Source organism: Talpa occidentalis, unplaced genomic scaffold, assembly GCF_014898055.3.
Source record: "Talpa occidentalis isolate TD23 unplaced genomic scaffold, MPIMG_talOcc4v2.1 talOcc4.7, whole genome shotgun sequence".
Taxonomy (NCBI): Eukaryota; Metazoa; Chordata; class Mammalia; order Eulipotyphla; family Talpidae; genus Talpa; species Talpa occidentalis.
Genome location: NW_023605083.1, coordinates 123,494,705 through 123,509,929, shown reverse-complemented (window position 1 = coordinate 123,509,929; position 15,225 = coordinate 123,494,705). Strand labels below are relative to the sequence as shown.

At 37.9% G+C, this 15,225-nt stretch overlaps 1 protein-coding gene across 5 annotated transcripts in view; it reads left to right on the top strand.

Moving 5' to 3' along the window:
* The window catches only part of CDC27 (cell division cycle 27), a 56,466-nt gene that overhangs the window by 1,908 nt on the left and 39,333 nt on the right, over positions 1 to 15,225 (top strand). For 3 of the 5 annotated variants that reach the window (XM_054689823.1, XM_037495325.2, XM_037495324.2), the window contains exons 2-3: positions 12,065 to 12,140; positions 15,064 to 15,211. In XM_054689823.1, the coding sequence (XP_054545798.1) occupies positions 12,065 to 12,140; positions 15,064 to 15,211 (224 nt within the window). Of the gene's footprint in view, positions 1 to 12,064; positions 12,141 to 15,063; positions 15,212 to 15,225 lie in introns of those variants that run through there. The other 2 variants (XM_037495327.2, XM_037495328.1) reach the window with 1 other exon arrangement.

Here is a 15,225-nt window from a genome sequence, read left to right as displayed (position 1 = left end):
CAGCAACTTTGGCTAGGATGGTAAACATCAACAGATCAGGGATAGTGCTGAAAATGGGGAAGATTTGTAAGAAGAGAATAAAAATAGAATGTTGTTGTTGTTGTTGTTGTTAATGCTAAGTGCATGTTTGGAAAGGAATGAGAGTAAGTTGAAAAGTTGTTTCCTTTCTTGGGAGTCCTCAGGGTTTGTGGTACTGCTGGTCATGGGAAAAAGTTGAGAAAAAAGATGAGCAACTGTTTCATGCTTTTTTTCCCTTCAAGATTTTTAACGTGGAATAGCCAGTCTCATGTGCCATATATGCCTAGGTGTAAGCTCCTCCTTCAAATTATAGAAGTGTTACATTATGTTTGAATCTTTATAAAAACCTCTCCCATTATGAGACAGAATGTAACTGGGGAAGACACACTAGCCTAAATTGCTTTAGTCGATGTTAATTTGGATGTTTATAAGATTCACCTGATGAAACTGGTTTTTAAAAAAGAACCAAATACATTTTGTATAGATTATTCCTGGGGGAATACAGATTATTCCTGTAGTACAATTATTCCTGGGGATAGGACTTCACAGGTAGTAGTATTGGATGAAGTTGTAAACAAGCCTTGATAATAAACATATAGTAAGTAGGCACTATACACATAATATCATTTTAGAACTCATTAGGTAGTTAAGGAATACTTTTGGCTTGGGATAAGATATACAGGGACAGCATCTAACATTAATTCAAAGAGTACCATATTTCAGATAATTTAGAATCAAGGGTAGTGTAATGAGGAATATTTTGTTAGATGAAAGAAAAAAATGGTCAGAGATATGCGAACAGTTTCAATGAACTTATTCTATGCAACAAGAGTAGAAAAATGAAATTTCTAAATATAGTGATATTTTAAAAGTACAGTGTGTAACTAAATGATAAATTAGATTTGACTATTTGATCTTTGTTCAAAAACTTATATTAGCTGAAACACATTTGTTTATGAAATTTCCTTTGGAAAATATATGACATTATTTTAGTAGAATATTGTATCTTGGAAAAGTACTACATAGCACTTGAATTCAGAAAATAAGCTTAGGAAGTAGGGGTGGATGATGAAGTCATTATAAATACATCATTTAATACTTTGATGAACTAATGTCCTGATATAGCCCTTGTGCTTAGGACCTGCATGTAGAGAAAATATTAGATTAAAAAAAGTCACAAATTACTGATTACAAGTTTAAAAAAAAACAACCTTATACATAGAATGTTATGAGAGAGACCTAATAGGAGAGACCCGACCTAAGCCCAGGAGTTAGGTTTGTGATTGGACCGCAAAGGAGGTACTTCAAACCAGCAGAAAGTTAAACAATCTCAATGAAAATATTAAATTGGAAAGAATATTATGCATTTGCTATGTGCCAAGCGTAGAAGCCTATGAAAGAAAAATGCTCTACAACCGTCACTAAAAAGGATGTAGCAAAGTCCTTTTAAAACAATATTGAAGTTGACATGGGGGGGATGTGATATGGGGGGAAGATAGTGAGAAGGTAATAGTGTAATTTGAAGAGAGTTAAAGGCAAAGAAAACAGCATGTGTAAATTCCCTAAGACTTAACAGAATGTGGAATTGGAACTAAAAGAAGGCCAATGTGGCTGGAATTGCATAGTGAGTTGCATAGTAATGGATGACCATTATAAGGAGCTCATTTTTCATTCTGAGGTCATGAGCAGTCATTGAAGGATTTTCAGTAAATGATCTGAATGTAGATATTAATATCTCTCTGACTACTATATGAGAATTGTAATGGAAGGAGAATAGAATGAAAACAGTCTTAGCATAAAGAAGACATAGAATAAAATGGTAGCGGAGTAGGAAAGAGATAATCTCATATTTTAGAGGTAGAACGATTAAGATATGGAAATTGATTGAATGGGTAAGAGGGTGGGTGCCTCTATTTTATTTTGGTGGTGCAATTGAAAAATGGAGAATACTTCCCAAGGGGCAAGCCAATTGCAACAGGACAATTTAGAATTCCGTTTTAAGTTAAAGATATTGTGAGGGCCTCCCCAGTGGCGCAGCGGTTGAGTGCTGGGTTGCGAAGCTGCCCGCGGCCTCTGCAGCGCCAGTTTGATCCCCGGCTGCTCCCCGGCCACCAGAGGAGGGTCCCACATGGCGCGCAGACCTCTCCTGCCGCCTGCTGCTCCCCTCAGCAGTGTACTTCGGTCCTTCTGCCTGCTCTGCTCCCCACTCTGGCTCTGGTGAATTCTCTCACCCTCCCGCGCTTCTGACTGTACCCAGTGCTTGTATAAATAAATCTTTAAATTAAAAAAAAAAAAAATCACATTGCTCCCTTACACATAAATTGAGCTAGAACAAATTAGTGTTTAAAAAAAAAAAAAAAAAAAAGATATTGTGAAACCAACCAGTAGAAATATGGAAACATAACCTCTAATTTTTTGAGAAATCTAGCCTTGATAAGATAGGAACAATTGAATAATATTACAATTTACTATGTATTTGATTGTACCAGGTGGAAATAAAGGAATTCAGGAAAGAGAGATACCTTGTAGATTGGAAAAATGGGAAAGATTTCTTGAAGGTTTCAAGAAAGATTTCTTGGAGCTTTAGAAGATGGAAAGGGTTTGGATTGTTAGAGAAAAGAAAGAATTTTCTTTGCATGGAATGGCATGAGCAAAAGCCCAAAGTTGAGAATGGTATTTAGAAACAAAAGAACAGTAAAAATACTATTGGTTTAGGTAGAATAGGATTGAGAACTCTGGCCTCCCTGGTGGCATAAGGGGTTAGGTTTCAGCACTATGAAGCTATCAGCAGCCACTGCAGCACGAGTTCTATACCCCGCCAGGGAGCTAACACACAAGGCACAGCAGACCTCCCCTGTCTCACCCACTGCTCCCTTCAACAGTGTATTTCAATAGATCTGCCTGTTTTGCTCCCCACTCTGTCTCTGGTGAATCCTCTCACTCCTGCCTCCATACTTCTGGCCTACACCTCAGCTCTTGTATGCATAAAAAAATAAAATGAATCTTTAAAAACAAAGAAAAATAAATTGAGAGCAGGCAGAAATAAGGTTTTGCTAGTTAGGTAGAATCAGGTTTGGGGGATTTTACATCCAGGCTGAGGAGTTCAGATTTAATGTAAATAAATAATAGTTTTTTTAATAGAAGAATTATGTAATGAAAACACTGCTTTGGGAAGAATAATCTGGTGTTTTTGGTAAGGAGGTAAGAGACAAAAATTGGGGAGCCATATTGGCTAGTAGAAAAATCCAGTTTCATACACACCAGTTTTTCTCAGTCTTGGCTCTATCAACATTTTTGGTAAGCTAATTCTCTGCTTGTGGGGACCACTGTCTATGTATTGTCATAATGTTTTGTGACATTCTGACTTCTACTTTCTGATGGCTTTAACATTTGTGACAATCAAAAATATCCCCCAGACATGGCTAAATATCCCTTAGGGACAAAATTACTCAGAGAACTATCAATGGGGATCTAAACTAAATTAGAGTTCTACAAATTAGATTGTAATGTGTAATAGGAAAATTCCACCATTATTTTTTCCCTTTATAGTGTCCTTTTTTAAATTATCCTTTTTTAATGGCTTAATACAAACACAGGTATTTTCTTTTTTGACCAAAAAAGAATAAAAACATTTTATGTAGTCATGTTTGTATTTTAAATATATCATGTTTAGGAAGAGCAAGCCAGTAAGAAATTTTGCATTTAATTTTTATGCTGTTAATTTGTCTTTTAAATGAATGCAAACTACGACTAACCTGTTTATTTAATCAGTAGGATTTCTCTTTGAAACTTTTTTTGGCAGGGATGGGGGCGGTAGGTGTTGTTCTGTTTGGTTCATAGCTTTCCTTTAGGTATGTTTCATCCATCTAACTACATTTTGTCAAACGGCTGAGGTGATGTGCTGGTTGATATTTTTCTAAATCAGTAGTTGAGCAAAAGTAAAGTAATAGCCAAGGGCTAATCTTCATGAGCTATTAATTTGTAGTGCCTTAGAGAATAGTCTGTGACCCTCCCCATTCTCCCAAAAGAAATGTTATTTCTCAGAAACTTTGAAGTGATTGAGAAGAGTGCAGTATGTGGGATTCTCTTATGGCAGCTTTTACTTCTGGGATGCTTGGGAGGAAGTTTGAGTTAACTGTCTTCACTGTTCCTTTCCGACCTTCTTAAGAAGTGGTGATGAAGAACAATGTTGATTTAAGTCAGAAATGGATAAACTCTTGAATATGATTTTTTTTTCTTCTCTTTTTTTAAAAAGAAAAAAAATTCTAAGTTCTGGGGCCTTATGATCATTGTGTGTTTGTCTCAAATTTGTCTCAAATTTTCCTGGTTGCTAGTAGAACTGGGTAAGGTAGCTGGTGCATCATTGGCTCTTTGGTGGCCTATCTGTTACAAAATAGGTAGTTGTGGTAGATATGCTGGGAAATGTTATATAGTGGACGCTATATATTTATTGAATTTGTATGTAGAGATGCGGACAGGTTTTAAGTACTTAATGTGCCAGTCAGTATGGTAGGAGCATAATCAATGCATCATTTCATTTAACCTACACAGCTTGAGGAAATAGCGTTCCAATTTTGGATTAGGATATTGAGCTGAGCAAAGTTAAATAATTCCTCCAAAGTCACACTACTGGAAGTGCTGGTACTCAAGCTTGAGCACATGTCTCCAACATCAAATCCTGGATATATTCTTTCTACGCACCATGTTCTTTCACCTACCACACAATTAAATAAGTAGGTTTTTAGGAAATCCCCATATTTTAGAAGGGACTGCTTGGGTGGTAATTATTTGCATTACAAAATAATTCTATGTGCCATAGAGTTTCTTTCAATAAGGATTTTCAGAGATCCTTAACTGTAATACAAGCATACAGACAAAGCATAAGACTAAGGGTAAGACACTGACAATGGGAGGACTGCCAGACGTCAAAGATCTTGTTTTTCATTCAACATACATTTACTAAGTACCTGCTTAAAAATATATATAATAAATCCTAGGAATATAGTGCCAGGAGGAGATAGATTCTAGATACCTTTTAATAGGTAGAATTTTGTAAATGATGGTTAGGTTCAGTAATCAACATATTAAAACCTTTTAAATCCTTAATGTACCAAAGCTGAATTGCTAATGCATTAATTACTTCATGTATCCTTATCTAACATATGTGACCATGTATGCAGGGTAAAAGAACACCTCTCCTAGTCTTGGCAGCAGCAGTGCTCCTCAAGGCAATAGTACTGTGGTTGTCTCTAATATACAAAAGAGAGAACACCTTTCTAGAACAGTAATTTGTCTCCCTCTTTCTTTTAAGTAACTAAATTCAATTCCACAAATATTCATTTAACACCTATTATATATCAGGTTCTAATAGTGTCTCCCATCAACTAGGCAGAATATCTCTGAATTTTTAACAATGTGTATACATTTTCTGTATATATGCAACTGCATTTTTCTGGGGATGCTTTTGTATGTTTACCAAAAGAATGTCCTATAAAAGCTGTAAGAACTATTTATTTAGAAAAGTAGAAGAATGGTTCTGAACCTTGAATTGTTTATATATCTAAATTCAATCGCAGGGCCTCCCCGGTGGCGCAGCGGTTGAGCGCTGGGTTGCGAAGCTGCCCGCAGCCTCTGCAGCGCCGGTTCAATCCCCGGCTGCTCCCCGGCCACGGGGGGAGGGTCCCACATGGCGCGCAGACCTCTCCTGCCGCCCGCTGCTCCCCTCAGCAGTGTACTTCAGTCCTTCTGCCTGCTCTGCTCCCCGCTCTGGCTCTGGTGAATTCTCTCACCCTCCCGCGCTTCTGACTGTACCCAGTGCATGTATAAACAAAACAAACAAACAAATAATAAATAAATAAAACATGCCTCTATAAAAAAAAAAAAAAATTCAATCGCAGCTTCCAGGGATTGTAATACAGTGGATTTGAGGTAGAGCACCATTAAGCAAGGATCAATAGACACTGATTTAGAAAGGAATAGCATTAAAAAGTATCCCACGGAAACAAACTTTTTGTTAAGTACTGTACTTCTAGGGTTATAAAGCACTCAGTAAATAGGGCCTCCCCGGTGGCACAGCGGTTGAGCGCTGGCTTGAGCGCTGGTTTGAGCGCTGGGTTGCGAGGCTGCCCGCGGCCTCTGCAGCGCCGGTTCGGTCCCCAGCCCCCTGGGCGAGGGTCCCACGTGGAACGCAGACCTCTCCTGCCGTCCACTGCTCCCCTCAGCAGTGTACTTCGTCCATCTGCCTGTTCTGTTCCCCGCTCTGGCTCTGATGAATTCGCTCACCCTCCTGCGCTTCTGACTGTACCCAATGCTTGTATAAATAAATAAATCTTTTTTAAAAAAAAGCACTCAGCAAATATTTGTTGAATGAAAGAGTAGTAGGGCCCCATAGTCAAGTCCCCCCCACATCACCACCGCTGTTCAGAAAATTTAAAAGAAAAAAGACAAATCAATTGCTTTCTTATTCATGGTAAGTTGTGCTGGAACCAGTAAACAAATTTCTTCCATAGTAATATACCTTTGTGCTCTAAATAACTATGTGTGTTGTTGATACCTACCACAAGCAAATGGTATCAGAGGAAGAAGTAGAACCAAAAAAAATCATTATTTGGTTAAGAGTAAGAACCTTAGATGCTTGGCTAATGATATGTAGAAAAGTTAACAGCAGCAAATACTATGAAACATTTTATGAAGGGTTCTGGCTGTTTCAGCGCAACTTGGTTTTGGTACCTTATTTTATTTAAGTGAATAATTGGGAAGGAATCATTAAGTGATTTAACTGTCCTTTTTTTTTTTAAAGATTTTATTTTTATTTATTTATTTATACAAGCACTGGGTACAGTCAGAAGCGCGGGAGGGTGAGAGAATTCACCAGAGCCAGAGCGGGGAGCAGAGCAGGCAGAAGGACCAAAGTACACTGCTGAGGGGAGCAGCGGGTGGCAGGAGAGGTCTGCGCGCCATGTGGGACCCTCCTCCCGTGGCAGGGGAGCAGCCGGGGATCGAACCGGTGCTGCAGAGGCTGCGGGCAGGTTCGCAACCCAGCGCTCAACCGCTGCGCCACCGGGGAGGCCCTAACTGTCCTTCTTAACAGACCCTATTAGTATTTAGTGCCTGTCTCCTTTTTTCTCTTCCCACCTCTGTATTCCTCAAGTAATAAAGAGGATCCTCCAGTTATTCCTGAGTCTTTTTAGTGTGGTGTAGTATTTTATATATTTTCTAGGAGACTGAGGAATATTGTGGGATTAATTTATATGGAAGTAGTTTAGAAACAAGCATATATGTCAACTGGAAGAGCACTAAAGTGTGGCAAAATTACAATTGTATGAACCCTTTGTCTTCTGAAAATTGTGAGTAGAGATATGTGTTGGAATATGCATCTGAAAATTCCAGGATTCCTTTTCTCTCTTTTTTTTAAGATTTTGTTTATTTATTTTTGCATAGAAGATTTGGGGTACAGGCCAGAGGTGCAGGGGGTGAGAGGATTCACCAGAGACAGAGTGGGGAGCAGAACTGGCGAATTTACTGAAATGCACTGCTAAAGGGAGCAGCGGGCAAGACAGGAGAGGTCTATGCCATATGTGGATAGCTCCCTGGCCTGGGATTGAACTAAGGCCATCGTGGTGAGCCTTTGAAGTGGTAGCACTGAGGCTTAACCCCTAGGCCACCAGGGAGGCCCAGGATTCCTTTCCTTTAGAGCATATTTTTATGTAAACTGTTGGAATCTTACAATATATGCCAACTACTTCTGAAAATCTTGAAGAGTGACGTGGTAGTTGATAATAAATCTCAGACCAAAGGGAGATTTCTTTGTAGCCCAATTTGGGCTAATTTGGGTAGACTATGAAAGGAGATGCATAGTTATTCATATCTATTAATAGGTGGGATGTTTTAAGAGGTATAAGAAGTGGATTAGGACCAAAAAACCCAGAGAACTATGAACAAGAAGGCCTGAGTAATTTAGGACTTTCTTTGAGAGCAAAGGGACTTGGCCAAAAGGTTTAGAAAATATTTTATTCATAACATCTTGAATTAACATTAGATAAGAAGCTCTCTTTTGCATTGGGGATTCTAGTAAGCAGGGGGGGTTTTAATAAGATTAAGTTTTCTAGATCAGCCCTTTCAACCTTTAAATATGTATATAAATCACCTGGGAGTCTTGTTAAAATGCATATTATGATTTAATAGGTCTAGGATGGAGTCTGAGATTCCATTATTGTAGAAAGTTCCCAAGAAATGCCAATGTTACTTCTCCATGGACTATACTTTTGAGCACCAAAGTTTTATTTTTTTTTTTTATTTTTTATTTATTTATTTATTTATTTATTTTTTAATAGAGGCTTTTTTTATTTTATTTATTTATTTGTTTGTTTGTTTTTGTTTATACATGCACTGGGTACAGTCAGAAGCACGGGAGGGTGAGAGAATTCACCAGAGCCAGAGCGGGGAGCAGAGCAGGCAGAAGGACCGAAGCACACTGCTGAGGGGAGCAGCGGGCGGCAGGAGAGGTCCGCGCGCCATGTGGGACCCTCCTCCGGTGGCTGGGGAGCAGCCGGGGATCGAACCGGCGCCGCAGAGGCCGCGGGCAGCCTCGCAACCCAGCGCTCAACCGCTGCGCCACCGGGGAGGCCCACTTTTGAGCACCAAAGTTTTAGATAGTTCTTAAAATAGTAGGAATTCACTGGATTTAGAACACAAGTTAGTGACCGAGTTAATATAATTTACTTAAAAGTAAGTTTAAATTCTTTCCTTCTTTCTCATGTAGCTGGATGGAAATGGTCAAATCATTTATTTCTGATACTTTATAAGATTTAGACTATGGGGCCTCCCCTGGTGGCACAACACTTGAGCGCTGGGCTGCAAAGCTGCTCGCAGCCTCTGCAGCGCCAGTTCAATCCCTGGCCACCGGGCGAGGGTCCTGCGTGGCGTGACAGACCTCTCCTCCGCGCCCACTGCTCCCCTCAGCAGTGTATTTCGTCAGCCTGTTCTGTTCCCCGCTCTGGCTCTGGTGAATTCTCTCACCCTCCCGCGCTTCTGACTGTACCCAGTGCTTGTATAAATAAATAAATAAATCTTTAAAAAAAAAAGATTTAGACTATGTAGACTATAAAGTAAAAGAAGAAACTATAGAAACCCCGAAGGAAGGAAATTTGCCATTTTTTTCTTGAGGAAATAGAGAAATACACCCTTAGATTAAGTAGGTCACCAACTACTACTTTTTAAAAATTATAATTAACAAAGCTCATAGCAAAGTTATTAAACATTTGCTGATTCATTCAAATATTTGAGCTTTTAATATACCCAAGGCATGGTAATCACTTATAACCTATATCTACTAGTGTCGCCTAGTGATCTTCATTAGGTAATGAAATCTTACTAGTTTTATTGTAATTTTATTACTTCATTCAACAGACTATGAGCTAGTGTACATGCTAAAAGATTAAAAACTTGTATCATGATCATTTGTGAGACATCTCAAAGTAGTTATTTACCAAAAATATGTAAGTTTATAAATGATTTTTTTAATTAATTGGGAGCTTTTATCTCTTACAATGTGGCAGACTAAAAGTTAATGTTATGTGGGGGCCTCCCTGGTGGCGCAGGCCGTTGATCACCGCACTGTGAAGCTGTCCACAGCCTCTGCAGCACAGATTCTATCCCGGCCGGCCGGCGAGAATCCCACATGTTGCGGCAGACCTCTCCTGACTCGCCCAATGCTCCCCTCAGCAGTGTATTTCAGTCAATCTGCCTGTTCTGTTCCTCGCTCTGTCTCCAGTGAATCCTCTCACCCTCCCCGCATATCTGGCCTGTGCCCCGGTTCTTGTTTAAAAATAAATAAATCTTTAAAAAAAAAAAGTTAATGTTACGTGACACACAAAAAATTTAAAAGAGACTTCTCTGATAGTGCTCTTAAAAATGCTGTGTAAAACTATAAGAAAAGATAAATTGTCCAGCAGGAAAGTATATGATATATGAACAAGCATTTGCCAGAATACCAGTAAACATGAATTAATTGACCAAGGAACACAGCCTCATTTTTATATTTGGGAAAATGCTGATTAACACACTAGACAGGCATTTCACATCTGTCATTGGTAAAAATTTAAAAGTTTAACAATATTCAGTATGGATATGGACACGGGACAATGGGAACTCATACATTATTGGTGAGAATATAAATTAACCCAACAATTTCAGATAATAATTTGACATTACATACTAAAGATGCGCATACTCAACAATAATATACTTTCACTATTAGGTATATATACTAAGTTGGAGAGACTCTTAAACATGTACCCCAAGAAGAGAATAAAAGAGTATTCATTCTAACATTATTTTTCAAAATAACCCAGATGTTCATATGCTGTAAAATGGATAAAATATATTTTTGTATATTTACACAATGGAAACAGTATTTATTCAGCAATAAAAATGAGTGAACTCCAGCTGCACGCATCATCAGGAATAAATTTTCAAAATATATTGGATTATGAAAATAATCCATAGCAGAATATATGTAATGTGATTATATTTGTTTAAAATTCAAAAAAAGGAAGGACTAAATGTTACATTCCTTGAGAATAAGTATAAATTTATGAAATTGTGAAGAAAACAAATAAAAAAAAGATTAATAAAATCCAGGCTGGTGGATTCCTTTAAAAAGCCAGAGAGAGGATATAGGACCAAAGGTGAGCATATCAAGGGTTTCAAAGATATTGATAATGGGCCTCCCCGGTGGCGCAGCGGTTGAGCGCTGGGTTGCGAAGCTGCCCGCAGCCTCTGCAGCGCCGGTTCGATCCCTGGCTGCTCCCGGGCCACTGGAGGAGGGTCCCACATGGCTTGCAGACCTCTCCTGCCACCCACTGCTTCCCTCAGCAGTGTACTTTGGTCTTTCTGCCTGCTCTGCTCCCCGCTCTGGCTCTGGTGAATTCTCTCACCCTCCCGCGCTTCTGACTGTACCCAGTGCTTGTATAAATAAATAAATAACTAAATCTTAAAAAAAAAAAAAGATATTGATGATATTTCATGTTTTAATTACTAGGCCTCCCTGGTGGAACAAGGGGTTAAGTCTCAGCACTATGAAGCTATCAGCAGCCACTGCAGCATGAGTTCAAGCCCTTACCAGGGAGCTACCCACATGGTGCAGCAGACCTCCCCTGTCTCACCCGCTGCTCCCCTCAGCAGTGTATTTCAGTCAGTCTGCCTGTTCTGCTCCCTGCTATGTCTCTGGTGAATCTGCTTACTCCCTCACTTCCCCGCCGCACCTCTGGCCTACACCCCAGCTCTTGTATGCATAAATAAATAAATCTTTTTTAAAAAATAAAAAAATGTTTTTATTACTTAAAATGTCTTCTCTGCTATATACTTAATGTGATTTGTTTTGTAAATCTTAAAAAGAAAAATATAGTCAAGTAGATTGAAGGTATTCATGTGATAGCTTTACTCACTTGTATTTTAACATGCCTCCTTTAGTAGGTGAGAAAATGGTGGCACGAAATGTAATAGGTAGGAAAGTTTTGTGAGAGGATGACATATATTTGAACATCTCCCTCATGTGTATCATGAAAAATTGTCGGCAACCACTACTGTCAGAGCCTGTAAATTGACTGGTGTAGACAGACCTATAAACAGATACCTGGAATATGATGACTGCTTCACTGGAAGAGGCATGCTTAAGAAAAAATGACTAGAGGTCATCCAGAAAAGATTTTTGGAGTACTTCTCCTTAAAGCTGGGTCTTCAGGGATGAAAAAGTCATAAAGGGGAGGGGGTAAATGAGGGAACTTACATTTCCCAATGAAGAAAAAAGAAGTACAGAAGCTCAGAGGCCTAAAAGACCATGAAGAATTGAGTCAGTAAATTTAGGTATGTTGGGAACCATACTGTGAAGAGCCATGATCCATCACACTATGGAGTCTTTACTGTGGACATGAGGTTTTATCACTTAAATTAAGGCTATTGATTTGAATATTATATGCCAGACTCTGCTAGGAGTTACCTTGAAACACCAAGTTTGTATATTCATGTTCTTTCCCTCTACTTGCAGGCTGCTATATGGCAAGCATTGAACCACTATGCTTACCGAGATGCAGTTTTCCTTGCGGAACGACTGTATGCAGAAGGTTTGTAATCTGTTCATTTCTACCAAATTGTAAATGTATGAAATATATGAAATTCCATAACTATATGATATAAGAAGATTCTTATAAGATGTTACTTTCGTTTTTTCTTTGTGATTGACACTAGTTCATAAAAACATAGCCTTGTATCTGTGTAGCTCCTTTATATGCTACTTTTATATGCAACTGTATTGAATTGTTTCCAGTTTTACCCCCCCCTTACCCTATTTTTCATTGGGACAGTCTATATTCTGTATTAAGAGCATGAATTTAGAGTCTGCAGCCTACTTACTATTCCTAACCATGACAGTTAAATAATGCAGTTGTATAACCTTGGGCAAGTTACCTGATATCCTAGTATTTTAGATTTCTCATCTTCACAATAAAGATGGTAATAATTGCCTCATATAATTAAAGAATTAAATGAGATGATTTATTTTAAGCACTTGACACAGACTTCTGGCATGATAAAGTGTGTGTCTATCATTAATTATTGTAATTCTGTTTTTAAGATTGTTAATATAAATATTTCTGTACGACTTTTTTTTTTTCTTTTAAGTCATTCCCTTGGGTTATAAACTCTAAATATGTGATCGGCCTATAACAAATTACCTTTTACCCAGTTGATAACCCAGAAAGAGATATATATATAATAATCTGGGGAAGGCCTCCCTGATGGCACAGACAGTTGAGCACCACACTGTGAAGCTGTCCGCAGCCTCTGCAGCGCGGGTTCAATCCCAGCTGGTCGGCGAGAACCCCACTTGGCGCGGCAGACCTCTCCTGTCTCTCTGGCTGCTCCCCTCAGTAGTGTATTTTGTCAGTCTGCCTGTTCTGTTCCCCACTCTGTCCCTGATGAATCCTCTCACCTGCCCACACATCTGGCCTGTACCCCGGTTCTTATATAAATAAATAAATCTTTAAAAAAAAAAATAATAATCTGGGGTGTTACTAACAGTGTCACTCTTCTTTCATAATCCAATTAATATCAGATTTGACCATTTTAGTAGTATTTTGACTTCCTTGAGAATTGCAGAGTATTTTGTCATATAAAAATTTATAACTGAGGAATTCTGGATATTTTCTCAAGAGTTTGTTTTAAATTTATTTATTTCTATGAGTTATATCTTTATTACACTTGCCCCCAAATTGCTTTTTAATCTTAATTCTATTGATTTTTATAATTCTGATATTTAAATTTTTTACATAGTTGAACTCATCAGCTTTGTCATTTATAATTTCTGTTATTGCTTCAGTAGCTAGAAAATTGTCATCTCCCTATAACTACAATAGACATGATTCTTGGTAAATTTTAAAAATTTAAAGAATTTATAGTAGTATTACTTAATTTACTTAATATTATTTATTAAGTAATGCCCTTTTTTCTCTGACATGTTATTTTACTTGGTTTTTAATTAAATTTTTTAAATGTTTAACTCTGCCTCCAGAATCTCCCTTCTTCCACTAGTTTTTTTTTTAGTCCAATAGCATGCCATTTTATTATTTACAATTTAGATTGTTTTTTAGTATTTAATAAAAAGACCCATCTCCCACCATTTTTTGTCTTTCTAATGAATTCTTTGGTAAGAAGTTTTTACTTTCTTTATTCTTTCATTTTTCTATGTGCATTTTATTATTGCTTTGAAATTCACAAATATTTTGATCATTGCTGACCTATAACCATATAAATCTATAAATTAATTTTGAAAGTGTTAACATAATACTATATATACTTTCCCAACCAGAGATAGTGCTGCCTTCTTTTACTTAAGTGTTTAATTGAATTTTTCTGCTTTATAAGCTTCTGTTGGATAACTTACCGAGAATTTTTATTTTTTTTATTGTTACAAACTTTTGGGGGGTGTATTTTATGTGTTCCTGCATGGATCAGTAAAGAAACTTTTCTACTTCGTTGTATAATTTTTTTCTAATAGTATGTACTTAGTAAACTAACGGCAAGCATAAATGGTAGATAATAGGAGTTTGCCAGGCATGTGTCACAAAAGGACAAGGAATAAAAACATTGAGAATATTGACAAAATCACCAGGATAGTGATAGAAAGTGTTCTTGCATCACTCCCACTAAGAGGAACAATTAACAATTAACTGGAGGTCACTAGACTGAGAGAGTCCCATAGTTTAGAGTGACACTAAAACACACTTTACACCTCAGCGACCAACACAGACTGAACCAAAGGGGACATGGAGTAGAATCACACTTTATTGAACAGAAGGTAGATGGAAAGAAACCCCTCAAGACTGTCTGGGCTGGGGGACACAGATGGCAAAACTGCTGACCAAGACAGGTTCCCTGGATAGGAGGGAGCAGAAGCAGTATATAGGCACATATCCTTGACCCAAGCAAAACCCATATGGAGGAGTAGGGGTATTCCACACAGGCCAGGACCCCAATAAGGAGGACAACAGAGACGGCACTAAACCACTATCTTACACCATATACTAAAGTCAGTTCAAACTGGATTAAACACTTGAAACCACAAAAGAGAAGATAATTGAGTATTCTTCTTTGATGAAATTTGACTTCAACCTTCCAGAGTCTGACAGAAGAAAAATACTGCATTAAAATACACTAGTAATGTATTAAAGGTGTATTTAATACACTAGTAGTGTATTAAAGGGTGTGTGTGTTTGTTTTTCTTAAGGATTTACAAAGAATGCCATGATTGTCTTCATTTTATTATTTCCCCTGATCCCTTGGAGGAAGCAGGTGATCAGGACTTGGGGAACTTATTTTTCTGTCAGTAATATATTTCTCCTTAGTTCAAATCTGACTTAATAAATGATTGTTTTAGGTTAAATAACATGCCTAATTTTTTTGTCAAAAATTTGTGTATTGCCAGATAAGCAGTTATTACTTTTGAACATACTGAATAATAGCCAACTGTTTTTTCATATGTGTTCTTAGTACACTCAGAAGAAGCCTTGTTTTTATTGGCAACCTGTTATTACCGCTCAGGAAAGGCATATAAGGCATATAGACTCTTGAAAGGACACAGTTGTACTACACCACAATGCAAATACCTGCTTGCAAAATGTTGTGTTGATCTCAGCAAGTAAGTTTTTCAAT